This window comes from Balaenoptera musculus, chromosome 1 (assembly GCF_009873245.2).
Source record: "Balaenoptera musculus isolate JJ_BM4_2016_0621 chromosome 1, mBalMus1.pri.v3, whole genome shotgun sequence".
Classification (NCBI taxonomy): Eukaryota; Metazoa; Chordata; class Mammalia; order Artiodactyla; family Balaenopteridae; genus Balaenoptera; species Balaenoptera musculus.
In genome coordinates this window covers 156,471,965-156,493,249 of record NC_045785.1, presented here as the reverse complement: position 1 = coordinate 156,493,249, position 21,285 = coordinate 156,471,965, and the positions used below count along the sequence as shown (strand labels likewise).

Sequence of the window (21,285 nt, the reverse complement as noted above, 5' to 3'; positions counted from 1 at the left end):
CACAGAGAAAGAACTCTGTGGAGGATTACCCTTGAGTATGCAGTTGAGTACTGATCAGCACACATAAGTGAAGAAACTACCCAAGGGCAGAGGAAAGAAACCCACTCAAATTAGAGTTAACAGTACCCGGCACTAACAGGGTCAGGAATGGTGCCTGTTGCTAACAGCCAGACTGGAAAACCTCACAATTCACAGGGCATTGGCCTCTACCCCTTAGTAGTGGGGAAATAATTAACCCTAGTCTGAGTTCTACTCTTATCTCAATCTTAAAAACAATACTCAAAAGGGTCACACTGTTTTTAAGTAACTTAGCTGTGTCCCAGACCAAAGTTCAAGAATATTTATAGGAATACAGAAGTACAAAGGTAAAATTCCCAGTGTTTGTTAGCCACTAAAAAATTATCAGGCCTGTAAAGAAGCAGGAAAATGTGACCGATAATGAAGATTGATTAAAGATTTTTTGTTTCTGAAGAGTTTGGCAAAGTTTGGCAACATTTAAAAATGGCAAAACAATCTTGTAAAAGAAGAATAAAGTTGCACAACTCACACTTCTTAACTTCAAAATTTATTACAAAGCTAGCAATACTGGAATAAGGGTAGACGTACAGACAAATGGAACAGAATGAAGAGTTCAGAAGGAAACCCATATATCTATGGCTGTTATGGTTTGAATTGTGTCCCCCCCCAAAAGATGTATCAAAGTCCTAATATCCCATACTTGTGAATGTGATCTTATTAGGAAATAGGGTCTTTGAGGATGTGATCAAGTTAAGATGAAGTCATTAGGGTGGACCTTAAGCCAATATAACTTGGTGTCATAAGATGAGGAGAAAACAGACACAGAGAGAAGACAGCCATGTAAAGATAGAAGCAGAGATTAAGAGTTATGCTACCAGAAGCTAAGGAAACCTGGGGCTACCAGAAACTGGAAGAGGCAAGGAAGGATTCTTCCCTGGAAGTTTTGGAGGAAACATCGCCCTGCCAACTCCTTGATTCTGGACTTCGTGAATCCAGAACTTTGAGAGAATAAACTTGGACTGTTTTAAGCCACTCAATTTATGGTACTTTGTTATGGCAGCCCAAGGAAACTGCTACAGTAGGTTTTTGAGAAGGGTGCCAAGTCCATTCAGTAAAGGAAAGAATGGTCTTTCCAACAGATAAAGCTAGGACAACCAGATTTCTACATGTAAAAGAATGAATTTAGACCCCTACCTTACAACATATATAAAAATTAACTCAAAATGGATCAGTGACCTGAATCTAAGAGCTAAAGCCATAAAACTCTTAGAAGAAATCATAGGGATAAATCATCATGACCTTGGATTTGGCAGTGGATTCTTAGATATGATACCAATAGCACAAGCAACAAAAGAAAAAGTAGGTAAATTGGACTTCATCAAAATTAAAAACTTGTGCATCTAAGGATACTATCAAGAGAGGAAAAAGACAACTCACAGAATTGGAGAAAATATTTGCAAAACCATACATATCTTATAATATCCAGAGTATATAAAGAACTCCTACAACTCAACAACAAATACACAAACAACCCCCTTAAAAAATGGTCAAAAAACTTGAGTAGACATTTCTCCAAAGAAGATATAAAAATGGCTAATAAGCACATGAAAGTCACTCAACATCATTTGTCATTAAGAAATGCAGATCAGAACCACAATGAAATACTGCTTCATATCTACTGGGATGGCAATAATGTTAAAAAGAAACAAAAAAGAAGAAGATAAGTGTTGGGAAGGGTGTGGAGAAATTGAAATTCTTGTACTTTGCTGGTGGGAATGTGTAAAATGGGGTAGCCGCTGTGGAAAACAATTTAGGGGTTCCTCAAAAAGCTAAACAGAATTATCATATGACCCAGCAATTCCACTAGTAGGCTATACCCAGAATAATTGAAAGCTAGGCTTCAAACAGATACTTGTATTTAAGTCAGTGTTCATTGTAGTGTTATTCACAGTAGCCAAAGGTGACAACATCTCAAGTGTCCAACAGCAGATGAAGGGATAAACAAAATGCAGTATATATCAATACATATAATGGATTATTATTCAGCTACAAAAAGAAACGAAGTTTGAATACATGCTGCAACAGAAATGAACCTTGAAAACATGCTAAATGAAATAAGCCAGAAACAATGACAAATATTGTATGATTCTACTTACATGAACTATCTAAAACAAGCAAATTCGTAGAGATATAAAGTAGATTAGTGGTTACCAGTGGCTGGAGGAAGGAGGGTTGAAGAGTTATTGCTTTACAGTTACAGTTTCTGTTTGGAGTGATGAAAAAATTTTGGAAAGGGGTATGGTTTGGGGTGTTAAATTTTGGAATCGGATATTGTGAAACGGTGATGATTACACAACATTGTAAATTTAATTAATGCCACTGAATCGTACAACGAAAATGGTTAAAATGACAAATATTATGTTATATATATTTTACCACAGTGAAAAATCTAGAAGGAAATCAATGGCAATAGAATTTGAAAATATCTTTGAATCGATTCAGGTATCATAAACAAAATAATGCCTTTACAACAGAAATTTAAAGAAAATCAATAATTTTTAAAGCGCAAAAACCAATATTTCCACTATAAGAAGTCAAAAATTAACATAGCATTTTTATTTAAAGTTCATCAAAGTGTCTGATGTGGGCATCTATTCTACATATGACTATTTTTAAATTTATGCTTTATTTTAAAAATAAAATATAAAATTGGTGAAACTCCATGATCAGGCAAGAAAAAAACCAGTTTTAACCTGTTCCTAAGACCCCACCTCTAAAGATACTTCTTCCTTTTATCTGATAGGAGCATACTCCTTTTAGCACTAACCTAGACACAGTGTATTCTCTGAAAAAGTTCCATGATTTGATCGCCATAATGGTTACCTGGTAGTCAGAATCAGTGCTACAAATTAATGGAACTCTTCTTAGTACAGAAAGACACATCTTTTGTATGGAAGTAAGAACAAGTATTTGCAAATTGTATTTAGTTTTTAAATGGTTTAGTCGAGGAGCTTCAAGATGGCGAAAGAGTAAGACGTGGAGATCACCTTCCTCCCCACAAATACATCAGAAATACATCTACATGTGGAACAACTCCTACAGAACACCTACTGAACGCTGGCAGAAGACCTCAGACCTCCCAAAAGGCAAGAAACTCCCCCACGTACCTGGGTAGGGCAAAAGAAAAAAGAGAGACAAAAGAATAGGGATGGGACCTGCACCAGTGGGAGGGAGCTGCAAAAGAGGAAAGGTTTCCACACACTAGGAAGCCCCTTCGCAGGCGGAGACTGCGGGTGGCGGAGGGGGGAAGCTTCAGAGTCACGGAGGAGAGCGCAGCAACAGAGGGCAAAGCAGAGAGATTCCCGCACGGAGGATCAGTGCCGACCAGCACTCACCAGCCCTAGAGGCTTGTCTGCTCACCTGTCGGGACAGGTAGGGGCTGGGAGCTGAGGCTCGGGCTTCGGTTGGATCCCAGGGAGAGGACTGGGGTTGGCTGTGTGAACACAGCCTGAAGAGGGCTAGTGCACCACGGCTAGCCAGGAGGGAGTCCAGGAAAAAGTCTGGAGCTGCCGAAGAGGCAAGAGACTTTTTCATGCCTCTTTGTTTCCTGGTGCGCGAGGAGAAGGGATTAAGAGCGCTGCTTAAAGGAGCTCCAAAGACGGGCGTGAGCTGCGGCTATCAGTGTGGACCCCAGAGACGGGCATGAGACGCTAAGGCTGCTGCTGCAGCCACCAAGAAGCCTGTGTGCAAGCACAGGTCACTATTCACACCTCCCCTCCCGGGAGCCTGTGCAGCCCGCCACTGCCAGGGTCCCGTGATCCAGGGACAACTTACCTGGGAGAACGCACGGCGTGCCTCAGGCTGATGCAACGTCACGCTGGCCTCTGCCGCCCCAGGCTCGCCCCGCGTCCGTACCCCTCCCTACACCCGGCCTGAGTGAGCCAGGGCCCCCGAATCGGCTGCTCCTTTAACCCCGTCCTGTCTGAGCAAAGAACAGACGCCCTCAGGTGACCTACACGCAGAGGCGGGGCCAAATCTAAAGCTGCAACCCAGGAGCTGTGTGAACAAAGAAGAGAAAGGAAAATCTCTCCCAGCAGCATCAGGAGCAGCAGATTAAATCTCCACAATCAACTTGATATACCCTGCATCTGTGGAATACCTGAATAGACAACAGATCATCCCAAATTGAGGAGGTGGACTTTGGGAGCAATCCCAAATTGAGGAGGTGGACTTCGGGAGCAATTTTTTTTTCCTTTTTTCTCTTTTTGTAACTGTGTATGTGTATGCATCTATGTGTGATTTTGTCTGTATAGGTTTGCTTTTACCATTTGTCCTAGGGTTCTGTCTGTCTATTTTTAGTATAGTTTTTAGCGCTTGTCATTGGTGGATTTGTTTTTTGGTTTGGTTGCTCTCTTCTTTCTCTCCTTTTTTTTTTATTACTTAAAAAAATTTTTTTTAATAATTATGTTTTATTTTTTATGTTAATAATTTTTCAATTTAACTTAATTTAATTTTATCTTCTTTTTTTCTTTCTATTTTTTCTCCCTTTTATTCTGAGCTGTGTGGATGACAAGCTCTTGGTGCTCCACCCAGGTGTCAGGGCTGTGCCTCTGAGGTGGGAGAGCCAAGTTCAGGACATTGGTCCACAAGAGACCTCCCAGCTCCAGGTAATGTCAAATGGTGAAAATCTCCCAGAGATCTCCATCTCAACACCAAGACCCAGCTCCACTCAACGACCAGCAAGCTCCAGTGCTGAACACCCTATACCAAACAACTAGCAAGACAGGAACACAACCTCACCCATTAGCAAGAGGCTGCCTAAAATCATAATAAGGCCACAGACACCCCAAAACACACCACCAGACGTGGACCTGCCCACCAGAAAGACAAGATCCAGCCTAATCCACCAGAACACAGGCCCTAGTCCCCTCCCCCAGGAGGCGTACACAGCCCACTGAAATAACCATAGCCACTGGGGGCAGACACCAAACACAACGGGAACTACGAACCTGCAGCCTACGAAAAGGAGACCCCAAATACAGTAAGGTAAGCAAAATGAGAAACAAACAGCAGATGAAGGAGCAAGGTAAAAACCCACCAGACCTAACAAATGAAGAGGAAATAGGCAGTCTACCTGAAAAAGAATTCAGAATAATGATAGTAAAGATGATCCAAAATCTTGGAAATAGAATGGAGAAAATACAAGAAATGTTTAACAAGGACCTAGAAGGACTAAAGAGCAAACAAACAGTTTTGAACCACACAATAAATGAAATTAAAAATTCTCTAAAAGGGATCAATAGCAGAATAACTGAGGCAAAAGAACGGATAAGTGACCTGGAAGATAAAATAGTGGAAATAACTAATGCAGAGCAGAATAAAGAAAAAAGAATGAACAGAACTGAGGACAGTCTCAGAGACCTCTGGGACAACATTAAATGCACCAACATTCGAATTATAGGGGTCCCAGAAGAAGAAGAGAAAAAGAAAGGGACTGAGAAAATATTTGAAGAGATTCTAGTTGAAACCTTCCCTAATACGGGAAAAGAAAGAGTTAATCAAGTCCAGAAAGCACAGAGAGTCCCATACAGGGTAAATCCAAGGAGAAACACGCCAAGACACATATTAATCAAACCATCAAAAATTAAATACAAAGAAAAAATATTAAAAGCAGCAAGGGAAAAACAACAAATAATACACAAGGGAATCCCCATAAGGTTAACAGCTGATCTTTCAGCAGAAACTCTGCAAGCCAGAAGGGAGTGGCAGGACATATTTGGGAAAAACCTAAAACCAAGATTACTCTACCCAGCAAGGATCTCATTCAGATTCAACAGAGAAATTAAAACCTTTATACACACGGAAAAGCTAAGAGAATTCAGCACCACCAAACCAGTTTTACAACAAATCCTAAAGAAACTTCTCTAGGCAGGAAACACAAGAGAAGGAAAAGACCTACAATAACAAACCCAGGACAATTAAGAAAATGGTAATAGGAACATACATATCGATAATTACCTTAAATGTAAATGGATTAAATGCTCCAACCAAAAGACATAGACTGGCTGAATGGATACAAAAACAAGACCCGTATATATGCTGTCTACAAGAGACCCACTTCAGACCTAGGGACACACACAGACTGAAAGTGAGGGGATGGAAAAAGATATTCCATACAAATGGAAATCAAAAGAAAGCTGGTGTAGCAATTCTCATATCAGACAAAATCGACTTTAAAATAAAGACTATTACGAGAGACACTAGAAGGACACTACCTAATATCAAGGGATCGATCCAAGAAGAAGATATAACAATTGTAAATATTTATGCACCCAACATAGGAGCACCTGAATACATAAGGCAAATACTAACAGCCATAAAAGGGGAAATCGACAGTAGCACAGTCATAGTAGGGGACTTTAACACCCCACTTTCACCAATGGACAGATCATCCAAAATGAAAATAAACAAGGAAAAACAAGCTTTAAATGATACATTAAACAAGATGGACTTAATTGATATTTATAGGACATTCCATCCAAAAACAACAGAATACATTTTCTTCTGAAGTGCTCATGGAACATTTTCCACGATCGATCATACCGTGGGTCACAAATCAAGCCTTGGTAAATTTAAGAGAATTGAAATCATATCAAGTATCTTTTCTGACTACAACGCTATGAGACTAGATATCAGTTACAGGAAAAAATCTGTAAAAAATAAAAACACATGGAGGCTAAACAATACACTACTTAATAGCCAAGAGATCACTGAAGAAATCAAAGAGGAAATCAAAAAATACCTAGAAACAAATGACATTGAAAACACGACGACCCAAAACCTATGGGATGCAGCAAAAGCAGTTCTAAGAGGGAAGTTTATAGCAATACAATCCTACCTTAAGAAACAAGAAACATCTCAAATAACCAACCTAACCTTACACCTAAAGCAATTAGAGAAAGAAGAATAAAAAAACCCCAATGTTAGCAGAAGGAAAGAAATCATAAAGATCAGATCAGAAATAAATGAAACAAAAATGAAGGAAACAGTAGCAAAGATCAATAAAGCTAAAAGCTGGTGCTTTGGGAAGATAAACAAAATTGATAAACCATTAGGCAGACTCATCAAGAAAAAGAGGGAGGAGACTCAAATCAATAGAATTAGAAATGAAAAAGGAGAAGTAACAACTGACATAGCAGAAATACAAAGGATCATGAGAGCTAACTACAAGCAACTATATGCCAATAAAATGGACAACCTGGAAGAAATGGACGAATTCTTAGAAATGCACAACCTTCGGAGACTGAACCAGGAAGAAACAGAAAATATGAACAGATCAATCACAAGCACTGAAATTGAAACTGTGATTAAAAATCTTCCAACAAACAAAAGCCCAGGACCAGATGGCTTCACAGGCGAATTCTATCAAACATTTAGAGAAGAGCTAACACCTATCCTTCTCAAACTCTTCCAAAATATAGTAGAGGGAGGAACACTCCCAAACTCATTCTACGAGGCCACCATCACCCTGATACCAAAACCAGACAAAGATGTCACAAAGAAAGAAAACTACAGGCCAATATCATTGATGAACATAGATGCAAAAATCCTTAACAAAATAGTAGCAAACAGAATCCAACAGCACATTAAAAGGATCATACACCATGATCAAGTGGGGTTTATCCCAGGAATGCAAGGATTCTTCAGTATACACAAATCAATCAATGTGTTACATCATATTCATAAATTGAAGGAGAAAAACCATATGATCATCTCAATAGATGCAGAGAAAGCTTTTGACAGAATTCCACACCCATGTATGATAAAAACCCTCCAGAAAGTAGGCATAGAGGGAACTTACCTCAACATAATAAAGGCTATATATGACAATCCCACAGCCAACATCATCCTCAATGGTGAAAAACGGAAACCATTTCCAGTAAGATCAGGAACAAGACAAGGTTGCCCACTCTCACCACTATTATTCAACATAGTTTTGGAAGTGTTAGCCACAGCAATCAGAGAAGACAAAGAAATAAAAGGAATCCAAATCGGAAAAGAAGAAGTAAAGCTCTCACTGTTTGCAGATGACATGATAGTATACATAGAGAATCCTAAAGATGCTATCAGAAAACTACTAGAGCTAATCAATGAATTTGGTAAAGTTGCAGGATACCAAATTAATGCACAGAAATCTCTTGCATTCCTATACACTAATGATGAAAAATCTGAAAGTGAAGTTAAGAAAACAGTCACATTTACCATTGCAACAAAAAGAATAAAATATCTAGGAATAATCCTACCTAAGGAGACAAAAGACCTGTATGCAGAAAATTATAAGACACTGATGAAAGAAATTAAAGATGATACAAACAGATTGAGAGATATACCATATTCTTGGATTGGAAGAATCAACATTGTGAAAATGACTCTACTACCCAAAGCAATCTACAGATTCAGTGCAATCCCTATCAAACTACCAATAGCATTTTTCACAGAACCAGACAAAAAATTTCACAATTTGTATGGAAACACAAAAGACCCCGAATAGCCAAAGCAATCTTGAGAAAGAAAAACGGAGCTGGAGGAATCAGGCTCCCTGACTTCAGACTATACTACAAAGCTACAGTAATCAAGACAGTGTGGTATGGCACAAAAACAGAAATAAGAGATCAATGGACCAGGATAGAAAGCCCAGAGATAAACCCACACACATATGGTCACCTTATCTTTGATAAAGGAGGCAAGAATATACAGTGGAGAAAAGACAGCCTCTTCAATAAGTGGTGCTGGGAAAACTGTACAGCTCCATGTAGAAGAATGAGATTAGAACACTCCCTAACACCATACACAAAAATAAACTCAAAATGGATTAAAGACCTAAATGTAAGGCCAGACACTATCAAACTCTTAGAGGAAAACATAGGCAGAACACTCTATGACATAAATCACAGCAAGATCCTTTTTGACCCAGCTCCTAGAGAAATGGAAATAAAAAGAAAAATAAACAAATGGGACCTAATGAAATGTAAAAGCTTTTGCACAGCTAAGGAAACCATAAACAAGACGAAAAGACCACCCTCAGAATGGGAGAAAATGTTTGCAAATGAAGCAACTGACAAAGCATTATCTCCAAAATATACAAGCAGCTCACACAGCTCCATATCAAAAAAACAAACAACCCAATCCAAAAACGGGCATAAGACCTAAATAGACATTTCTCCAAAGAAGATATATAGATTGCCAACAAGCACATGAAAGAATGCTCAAAATCATTAATCATTAGAGAACTTGAAATCAAAACTACAATGAGGTATCACCTCACACTGGTCAGAATGGCCATCATCAAAAAATCTACAAACAATAAATGCTGGAGAGGGTATGGAGAAAAGGGAACCCTCTTGCCCTGTTGTTGGGAATGTCAATTGACACAGCCACTATGGAGAACAGTATGGAGGTTCCTTAAAAAACTAAAATTAGAACTACCATATGACCCAGCAATCCCACTACTGGGCATATACCCTGAGAAAACCATCATTCAAAAAGAGTCATGTACCACAATGTTCATTGCAGCTCTATTTGCAATAGCCAGGACATGGAAGCAAGCTAAGTGTCCATCAACAGAGGAATGGGTAAAGAAGATATGGCACAAATATACAATGGAATATTACTCAGTCATAAAAAGAAACGAAATGGAGTTATTTGTAGTGAGGTGGATGGACCTAGAGTCTGTCATACAGAGTGAAGTAAGTCAGAAAGAGAAAAACAAATATCGTATGCTAACACATATACATGGAATCTAAAAAAAAAAAATGGTCATGAAGAACCTAGGGGCGAGGTGGGAATAAAGACACAGACCTACTAGAGAATGGACTTGAGGATACAGCGAGGGGGAAGGGTAAGGTGGTACAAAGTGAGAGAGTGGCTTGGACATATATACACTACCAAATGCAAAAGAGATAGCTAGTGGGAAGCAGCCGCATAACACAGGGAGATCAGCTCGGTGCTTTGTGACCACCTAGAGGGGTGGGATAGGGAGTGTGGGAGGGCGGGAGACGCAAGAGGGAAGAGATATGGGGATATGTGTATATGTATAGCTGATTCACTTTGTTATAAAGCAGAAATTAACACACCACTGTAAAGCAATTATACTCCAATAAAGATGTTTAAAAAAAAGGCAAAGCCTTATAAAGTAAAATAAAATAAATAAATAAATGGTGTAGTCTTTCATAGAATATTAGTAAAATAAATGGATTAGTTAAAACTTACTGTTCTTTTTATGTTATTTCTGAAAAGTGAACTAAGCTCACGTATGGAGAAGTGGAGACTTACAAGTATATAAATATTAGTGAAATATATTTGTTTTGAAAACTTGGAGCTCTAGAGTTGATGAAGTTATGATTTCATTTTAAGGCGTTATGTAGATGAAATGGTTCTACATTGGTTAGATCAGTTGGTGTGATAATTAAAATGGTTAGAAATACAAATAATTACTATTTGTTTGCTTTTTAATGAGTAAATAAAAGATCTTTTAAATTTTGTTAACCTAATTTAGCATTTATGGTTTAAAACCCTTTATTTTTAACATACAGGAAACAACTGGTTAGTTGTTAGGTTTTAGAATCTCTGCCTCCGAATAATTTTCAGTAGTTTCTTACCTGTAAAGATTTCAACTATAAATAGGTTTACCAGCATTGTAAACATACTTTGATGATAATGTAGCTTAAAACCCAGTGCAAAACGAAAACAAATGATCCATGAGGTCATATGCTCTGTTTGATTACAGTTACATTTTTTTGTTAATTATGACCAAAAAAATGTTTTGAATTTTTTGTTGCTGTTATTTCATCTCATTCAAAAAAGGTAGTCTAAAGAATGTGGTCATTGAGAAGAAAATGTGCTTGGATATTAAAGAGTAGGTGATTAAACACGGGATTCTGGAATTTGAGTTTTGTTTCTGCCACTTACGTTGGAAGGCTTTAGCAAATTAATGAACTTGCTGTGCTTGTTTGTCTTGCTATAGAAAGATGATTATGCGATGTATGTTCCATAAGACATATTATGTAAAATAAATCTTAGAGAGCCGTGAGTGAAAGGTATAATGTATAATTATTGGGTAAAGATTATACTGTCTTTGTTTTGAGTGACACACAATATTACTACTATTAAAAGTACCATGCAGTTGAATAATACTTTCTCTTGTTCTCAGTGTTCATTTATGTTGGTTCAGTTGTTCCTCAAGAATTTCTTAAAGATATAATTACCTCCATTCTACAGATGATAAAATTAAGATTCAGAAAGACTTAGTCACTGTGTTTTATTACAATATATTGGATTCCTCTATATACAAGTTGAGTTGCATTTTGAAAAAAGTTCATATCTAAATTCTAATTTTATCTTCATAAATTTTTTTAATTGTACCAAGTGCATGAATTTTACTCGATTTGGAGAATCATCATCATACTAATTAAATAGTTTTCCTAATGCATAATAGAAAGTATAATAAAATTATATTTGACTCACTGTTTTAGTATTTTAATTTTTGTATGATGTATTAACGACGGAATACGTTTTGAAGATCATAGGTTAGTAATTTTCATCTATCCTTTGGAGCACATAGCAAAGGATAAATCACTGTTTATTATTATGATTGTAAAAACGCAACTGGACTTTTAAAGAATCTTTCAGCTACACTATCTTTAAAAAATTTTTTTTAAATTATTTATTTATTTTTGGCTGTGTTAGGTCTTCGTTGCTGCGCGTGGGCATTCTCTAGTTGCGGCGAGCGGGGGCTACTCTTTGTTGCGGTGTGTGGGCTCCTCATTGCGGTGGCTTCTCTTGTTGCACAGCACTGGCTCTAGGCGCGTGGGCTCAGTAGTTGTGGCTCACGGGCTCTAGAGCGCAAACTCAGTAGTTGTGGCACACGGGCTTAGTTACTCTGAGGCATGTGGGATCTTTCCGGACCAGGACTCGAACCTGTGTCCCCTGCATTGGCAGGCGGATTCTTAACCATTGCGCCACCAGGGAAGCCCCTCTTTTAAAATTTTTAAGTGATGAGACATACAGTGGCAATCTTTCTCTTTTTAGTTTTTTCTTAACATATGTATCCATGTATTTGTGTCTTTTTCTCTCATATTTTTAGTAGGAAAGAGAAGTAACAGCCATTTCATATCCAAAGCATGTATGACACATATCAGGTAACCATTTGTACCATTTCATATGTTAGTTTTTAGTTAGAAATTAGTCAGTGTGAGTCTTTGCTGCTTTATTGTTGTGCCCAGCCTGGAATTGTTTTTTATGTTTTGATTTTATTTGATGGCAGACTTTTTCTTCTTTGTTTGTTACAGGAAAGGAAGTATTTCTTTCTAAAAAAAGTATTATTGCTTCATTTTGTTACTCTTATTTTCCAAAATTTTCTGGTTTTATAATCATCTGAGAGCCACAATTTTTTGTTTGTTTGTTTTGGTTTGGTTCTGTTGTTTTAAGCCACCTAGTTTGTAGGCTTCTTAAAATTTGGTCTGAACTTTGTAACTTCAATACTTTTGCTATTTTATACATAAGAAAACTTTTCTACCTCCATTCTTTATGAAATGAGATTGGCCAAGTAGCATGGATTTTCTTTCCATCAAACCTTTTTAAACATATACTATGTGTAGGCTGAGGTATCAATGTGTATACAGATAGGGTCTCTCTGTCCTTTAAGACTTAGAGTCTAGTAGAAGGATATGTGTATGTAAATAAGTGGGTATAAACAGTATGATACAGGACAGTGATGGGAGTTGGTATGGGGTACAGAAAAAAGAGATTGGTCAGTTCTGCCTGCAAGGAAATGTGGGAATGTGAAATCTGGAAAGACTTCTGGAGGAGATTGCTTTAGCTGAATTATCTTAAAAGATGAATAAATGGTTTCTGGAAGGTTAGAGTGTGGTTGAGCACGTGGTATTGAAGATAGCATGGCATTCAGTGTCTATTTAGGTAAATTAAAATAGTTCCTTGTAGTTTGTATATAAGATGTGAAGGCAAACGTTTTGAGAGATTAATACTTGGGCATTAGAAGAGGCCAGATCTTGGAAGGCCTTGTGTACTATATTAAAGACTTGGTGTATCTTACCTTAGCCAGTAAGAGGATTGAGGAGTTTTTAAGCAAAGCAATATTTCCTTTTCAGATGCTTTGCATGCATTTAATCCTCACAAAAAAAATCTGTGAGGTAGGTATACCTTTTTGTAGAATGATTATACAAAGATTAGTAATTTTACCAAGGTCTCACAACTGGCAAGTGGCTGGACCAGTTCTTTTTGACTCCAACACCTGTGCTTTAAACTACTGTTCTATATTACTGCTCAGGATTAGAGATTGGAATTGGTATAAGCAGTTAGATGATTATAATAATCTAGGAAGAGACGGTTAAGTTCTAAGGAAGAGAGTATCATTTAAAATGAAGAACAGAAGACAGAGCAGGAGAGAGATTGAAAATAGAAGGCTGTGCTTTCTAGTTATATATAATGAACGAGGGAGAGAAAAAGAATGTAAGACCTAGCCTTTCTGGCATGGAAATAGATGAAGTAGCGGTTCAGGAGTTGTACTTTTGGGGAACAAGATAATGAGTTTGAGGTTCCTGAGGGATACCCAGATTGAGATATTAAACAGAAAAGTGGAAATAAATATATGAAGCTGAGCAGAGTAGTCCATGAAGAAGGTAGAGATTTGGGGATTAGGAGCATAAAGGGAACAGTTGAAGCCAGGGGGGAATCTAGGTTACATAGAGAAGGAAGTAAAGTCAGAGTTATAGGATGTGGTTGCTTGGGAGAAAAGGAAGGGGTCAGAATATTAGATGTCTTGCAGTTGTCAAAGGACTTAGGTAATATACTAGTAAATTATTGTAAATAATTGAGAAAACTGGAAGAATAGGAGAATGTAGTCACAGAGAAATACTACGGCTTAGATTCCATAGGTGGAATCAATTTCGCATGATAAAGTTTAGCAATGGGAGTGGTATGACAAGATATGGTAAGGATTTTGGTTGTGGGAGTAGAGAAGGCTAGATTTTTATATGGGTTATCTACAGAGACATTTAAAATCAACCATGAATAAGTAGGAATTTGAATTTACCATTACCCCAAAACTTAAGTCAAAAAGTTAGAATGACCGCAAATGATTGCAGCAACCTGGGAGGTGAGTGTGAGTGTGTGTGTGTGTGTGTAAATATATAGTGTGTATGTATATTTATTTATACTTATATTTATATATAGGTGGATAACAAGAACTTCAGAAAAGTAAAAAGTTTTTTTCATCGGAGGGGGAAAGTAATGGTCTAGAAGCCACAATAGTAGACTGGACTGCAGTTCAGACTGCATCTCTGAACTCAACAGAATATTGGATTGAGGAGGATATCATCCACTTTAAAGGAATGTCGTGGAAATAGTGTTCTCAGGGGGAAAGCCAGATTTTAAAGGAAGGAAGTAGGAGATAACCCTAAGAGTTTGAGAATGAAGAGGCGTTTCAAGTAAGGAGGATTCTCCAAGAGTGTAGTGTAAAAGCCTTGGGAAGAGGGTCTTTGTAGAAAGTAAAACTTATGAGGGAGGAGGCATAGGCTCTTGTGGGGGAAAGGACTATAAGGGGATAGTGACTAGAGAGTCTTGCATTCTTTTTTTTTAATAAATTTATTTTATTTATTTATTTATTTTTTGGCTGCTTTGGGTCTTTGTTGCTGTGCATGGGCTTTCTCTAGTTGCTGTGAGCAGGGGATACTCTTTGTTGCGGTGCGTGGGCCTCTCATTGCGGTGGCTTCTCTTGTTGCAGAGCATGGGCTCTAGGCACGCAGGCTTCAGTAGTTGTGGCACACGGGCTCAGCAGTTGTGGCTCATGGGCTCTAGAGCGCAGGCTCAGTAGTTGTGGTGCATGGGCTTCGTTGCTCCACGGCATGTGGGATCTTCCTGGATCAGGGCTCGAACCCGTGTTCCCTGCATTGGCAGGCGGATTCTTAACTACTGTGCCACCAGGGAAGTCCCACCATTAGGGACTTTTTTTTTTAAATTTTTTTTTTAATTAACTAATTTATTTATTTTGGCTGTGTTGGGTCTTCGTTTCTGTGCGAGGGCCCTCTCTAGTTGTGGCGAGTGGGGGCCACTCTTCATCACGGTGCACGGGCCTCTCACTGTCTCGGCCTCTCTTGTTGCGGAGCACAGGCTCCAGACGCGCAGGCTCAGTAGTTGTGGCTCACGGGCCTAGTCGCTCTGCGGCATGTGGGATCTTCCTAGACCAGGGCTCGAACCCGTGTCCCCTGCATTGGCAGGCAGATTCTCAACCACTGCACCACCAGGGAAGCCGGAGTCTTGCATTCTTACCAAAGGCATAAGGTGGAACAAATAAGAGATCTGGTCAAAATTGACTATCTTTTGATTTAAACCTGGACCAGATAAGGTTTTTCCATTAGTATTAGAAATTTGATGAAGTTAGCTGTCTTTGTCAGGGTTTAAATTGTATGTTTCTGAGAGATTATTAAATTTTTATTGAAAAGCTCAAATGGGTTGTGAAAATTAAGTTGCAATGCACTTTCTCCTGGCTCAGTTTAATCTAGAGGAAGTGTGAATTTATCTGGAAATGAAAATGGTTTAATGCTTGTGTGGTTAGATGAGAATAACAAATCTTTTTTATTCCCTCAGTTTTTCTTGACCACTTACTTGACATATTATATTCTATAATCTTGGTTTCCTGCTTAGTTTCTGTGATGGGTACAGAAACACACTGATACCTTGAATACATTTGATAAATAAGAACAGGCATTTTTATTTGCTTTCATTGGCTGTTATTTTTTGAAGAGTTACACAAATGCAATGACTTGTCCTGTGGTTTCTAAACTGATGATATATCCCTTGCCTTGAGTTCATAAGACTAGTCTTCTCAAAAAGTTATTAAGGTCTTTATTAAACAAAGAAAAAAGATGCTTTTTCTGGTTCCATATAACATGCCCAATCCTTCACTCCTCAATCTCCAAAGCTGTAGTGGCGTCTCAGTGAACTCTCATTTTCTTAAGTGTGCTCTACGTTTAGTAGTAGGTTTTCTTGTATTATCTACCCCCATAAACGATTTGAGGGCAGGGTGCATGTCAGATTCAGAATATTCCAGGTTTCTATCAAGTTGTAAACTTAGGGAATTGGCCGCTTCAAATTATTTCCTCCTCAGTTTTTTCTCCATATCTCTGAGCCATGTAGACTTCCCTCAAAAGCTGCCATTCCCTGACTCTATGAGCAGCCATTTGATTTTTTTTCTCCATATCTAACAGTAAATTTTCACTTTCCTTTCTTATTTCTTTTCCTCAAGTCTCGTTTAGATTTTTTCCCCTTGAATTTCATCACACTCTCTTCTAAGAACTTCTGCCCTTTCTCTGTATTCTCTTGCTCACAGAGAGATTATTTATGGTAGTCTAGTCACTATTTATTTAGAGGTTGCATATACTTGAACTCTCACTTGCCTTACAACATGTAGAGATGTTTTTTCTTCCTTAGACTAATTCAACTTGATAAATCCACAGTTAGGAGAAATTATTTTTGTAATCGTGCTTCATTTGCTTCTTATCACCCTAATAACTGAATTTAGTATTTCATTAATTTAAACAGAGTGACAGTTTAAACATGACAATAAAAACCAAAACAAAGTTTAAGTAACTTTTAGATTTAATGCAGGTGTTTTGCAGCAGTCTAATTTGCCATAATAGATGGTTTTTCAGGCACGCTGTAGAGAAGTGGGGGTAATAGTACTATTCATGAAGTTACTCTGAATTCTGAGATTTGCAGTTTGTCCTAAAGAAATTGAGATTGCAGAAAAAACAAAACAACCCCCCCCCCCGATCAACCTTTAAGAAGAATAAAAGTGTATGTATGATAAATCTTTAGATTTTGTTGGAAGATTGCTTTAGGTCACATATTGTTTCTTCCTAATGTCAGTTATTTTAATACAGAGTTTTGTGTGCTGAAAGGAAAGACCAAAACTTTTTCAATATAGAATTTAAGCGAATTGGGTAACGGACTTTTTAATTTTTGTAATATTTATTTGGAAAGGATTATTTCAACTAGGATTTATATCTTTATTATTATTTTATTAGTTGCTGACCTTTCCCATTTTTCTAATGTGGCTAGGAGTAAGGCTGTGTTTACTGTTTGTTATAGCTACAAGTGTCAGAGGTTAATATTTCCTATAGTGTCCTTGGTTTTTTCTCCCCTGTTGTCTTTGAGTTTCCGTAGAGGCTCCTTCTTATATAGTGCTTTACAGTTTTTTCTATTGTATTGAAACTTCCATTGTAATGGTAATAATAATAGTTATTTATAAATCCCTGTTGATATGATGGTAAGGTTTGGGAGGAGGGGAAGCATGCTGAAGTACTATTAGTTCTCAGTCTTTGACCTTCACAAGTACATCTCAGCTTTTTTTTGTTCACCTCCTTAGGTGAGACAGGAAGGCTAGATGAGGCTGGAGTTGGGTATTTCCATCCTCCCATGTCAGTTAGGCTCTGGTAAAACCCACACTGGTTGATTTGCGTGAGCTCTGGAAAAGTAGTTTTCCTTGAGGACAGGCTGTTGCTGAGGAGAGCAGAATGGGTGTATTTCAAAATGACTACTTTCCCTCTCACCATGCCAGAAGCATGAGAAGATTTTTCTCCAGTCCTCACCCTGAGATCCTTGTGGGGCTTCTGGAGGTAAAACTCACGAAAAAATGATGTTCCCGCCAAGGCTGTGCCCCCAGGAGTTCTTGCTTTCAAGCTAGTTGACATTCAAGTTTCCAGCAATTAATCATTTAACCTTTAAGCTTTCCTACCAGTTGGAGGCTGCAGCAGTAGTTTCAACTGCTCCCAGTGAGCTATGATTCTCTGTATTCGCCTGTCTCTCCAGATTTCAGAGTGGCAGTTGACCTTATGACCTCAATTTTCTGATGAAACTAAGACAAGTTTTTGATTTTCAGTTTAACTTTTTTCTTGTTATGAGGATAGGAACGATGACTTCCAAGCTCCTTACATGCTGGGCTGGAAACTGAAAATTATATCTCCTCCCCATTTTGGATGCTTCCTTTGCTTTTAGTATACCAAGGTTCACATAGTAACCCAGTAATAAATGGTTCTTGAGTTCACGTTCAGTGGTTCTCAGACTATTTCTTCCTGTGACTGTAGTGATATTTCCTTTGGATACAAATTTCCAAAGGCTTGTAGTTCATCTCTGAGCTACTTTCATCTGCAGATAACTCACTAAGCTCTGGAGAAAGAGAGTGTGTGTGTACTTTAAAAGAGACTTAAAAGCAATTTTCAAAAATCAGTTTGCCATTCTAATTCCTTTTTTTGACTTTCTCTTTCTCTCTTAGACCTCTCCCATGAGTTTTAGAACCCATGTTTTAAGCGAGGATAATTTTATTCAGGAACATATCACATTGTGTCCCTTAATCTTTGGTATTGAAAGATGTAAATCCTATATGGTGATTTTTCTTACAGTGAGGTATATAAAACATAAAATTATAATTCACATGATTTCCATATAAGAATTTCAAATTATAAAAAAAAATTATTGTCGTTCAATACATTCAACAAAGTCAACTGAATTAAATTCTCTCAAAAGTAGAACGTGTGACTTTGGTAGAAAAGAATGTCTTAAAATTTTGGCTGCTTTCCTCTTTGGGAAGTGATGCCAAATTTCTTTTAAATAGTAACAGTTTAAATCTTATTGAATCTACTTTTACTTTGGTATTTCCCTATATTTATCTGCTATCCTATTAACATAAAGTATTTAGACAAAAATCTTTGTTTTTGTTATTTATTCTAGCATTTTCTTGTGTTTACTAACTTAAAGAATTTTCTTTCAGTCTCGTAGTGTGGATAAGCAACATGCTGTAATCAATTACGATGCCTCTACTGATGAACATTTGGTGAAAGATTTGGGCAGCCTAAATGGGGTAAGTTAAGAGTTTGCTTTTTGTCTTATTTGAATTTTTTGTTTAATATTGTAAGAAAACAAATATAACACAAAATCCTGTTTGTGTTATATTTCCTTTTCTTTAGTTTGCACTTACTTTTAAATGCTTACTAGGTACATAGCACTTTGAGGACCATACGGTAGAATATGAATGTAGCCCATGTTCCCAAGAAATGATGTTGGTAGTAAATACTTAACAGGAATTCAGATGGTTGTTGGTTGTTATTATCCAGTGGTTAAAAAAAGACTTCTTTAAGGAGGTTAAGATGAAAGCTTGCCCTTACTGAATGGCTTGAATTTATATGTGATAAAGCAGTGGAAAGTCATGACAGTAAGAATGCAAAAAAGCACTCTTGGGAGTCAGAGAAGTGTGGGTTAACTTTGGAAAAAAAAAAGATGCAAACGTGGTTTGGTACCAGATGGTTGGAGGATCTTCTATACTAGAGTAAAAAGTGAAACACATCCATTTACCTTAACAAATGTGGTATATGATCTAAATACTAGTGTTTATTATTGCTTCTTTGGTTTCCTACATTGAAGATTTTTGTGTTATTGCAGTGAATTTTTTCCTAATTCTTCATTTGATCTTTCTACATTGGCAGAATGTAAGTAGCTGCAGAATAAGAGAATGCTAAAGTATTGAATAATTTATCTTATTTTTTCTCAATTTTCTCATGGCTCTGCTAACATAAGCAAATATAATTTTGTTCAGATCTGTGCTGTTGAATTTCTTAAAATGACTTTAACAGAAATTAAATGTATCCAAACTTCTTCTAACTGCTGCTTCTTTTCAAAATATACATTAAACATTATATGGAAAAACATCTGCAGAAATTTGGCAAATATGGTAAAACTTTTTTTTTCTTGTCCTGAATTGGCCTGCTACTGAAGGACTTTTATGTTTATTCACTGAGATACTTTTTTTGTAGGCATGTTTTTATGTTAGTTTTATTCACACCTTTATTTGTTTCTCATGACACATAAAACTAAGTCTTAATCCTCATGTTTGAACTGAAATACCTCACATTTGGCATCACCCACTTTTCCAGATTCATGATCCATCATCACATTTTCCTTGCCATACCTCCAAAACAGTAGTTTTCCTACTATACTGTCTCCTTCTCCAAATAATTTGTTAGATTTTCTGCAGCCCAGTAGTTCTTCCATCTGCCTTGTCATTTGTAGAAGTTGTACTTACTTTTAAAAATAAAATACAAATTCTACATCTTCCTGAAGGGAGCAGAGAAAAGGTATTTAAGAATATTGACTTGTTAACGTGTTGAATGGATTAAAGTAGAAGGAGATAGGCAGATGATGTAGAAACTGTTTTACCATGGGCCATGTCAGGAAGCATTTCGATTCCAAGGTGCTATTTAAGGAGTTACTCTCTTCCTTCTCCGCACCTACAGACTTCTGTTTTAATCTCTGTTTTGGGTGCTTTATGAGCCTTGTATCTGCTTGTGCATATCTGTCACTGTGCTAGATTATGTGCTTCTGAACAGTTCATGTGCCTTTTGCTTCTGGTAAGTGTACACCACAGTGCCTAGCACAAGGTTCTGCACAGTGCATGAACCCAGTAAATCTTTTCGAATGGAATTGAATGAATTTTTTATATGAAAGACTTTATAGAGAAAAATTTTAATCCACTTTTATATGTGGAATATTTTAACAATGTTATATTCTGTTTTTAAGCCTAGAATGTTTCGTCTTGACCACAGTGCTATTCTTAGGTGTCTTTACATTATATCTTGGAAAATAATAAGTGAGAATTACATCACAGTGTTTTAGTCTTTTAAAACATTGTGATCAAATATAAAAATTATTGATGTTGGTTGTAAAACAAATCAGGTGAAATATTAACTTCTAAGTTTATCTAGGCTGACCTTATAATTTGATTGTACTCAGTAATTGTCTGAAATACAGTAACTCACAGAGTGACATCTTCATTTTGAACTTGAAATCAGGACCTAGATTTGAATCTCAGTCTGTAATTTACCAGCATTATAACCCCGGACAAATTACATAAACTCTGAAATTCGGTTTCCTCATATATATTCATATTAGTTCCCAAAGTTGTGCAAAAATTTAATGAGTTGAAGGTTATGAATGTGAAGCCTCAATGCAAAATTTAGTTACCTGTCTTCAGCTCTAAAATAGTGAAATGATAATTCCTGCTCTGTAGTATTGTTATGAGTATCAAATGTGACAATACATGTGAGTATGTGCCTGGTACAGAACTTCAGAATATTACACAGTTGGATAAATGCACTGTTACCCAGATGGATAGCCTAGGAAATATGCCAGAATGGACTT

At 37.2% G+C, this 21,285-nt stretch overlaps 1 protein-coding gene across 11 annotated transcripts in view; it reads left to right on the top strand.

The window, feature by feature from the left end:
- Positions 1 to 21,285, top strand: part of CEP170 (centrosomal protein 170) — a 145,151-nt gene that overhangs the window by 38,576 nt on the left and 85,290 nt on the right. For all 11 annotated transcript variants that reach the window (XM_036862940.1, XM_036862997.1, XM_036862987.1 and 8 more), the window contains exon 3: positions 18,863 to 18,952. In XM_036862940.1, coding sequence (XP_036718835.1) covers positions 18,863 to 18,952 — 90 coding nt within the window. The remainder of the gene's footprint in view (positions 1 to 18,862; positions 18,953 to 21,285) is intronic.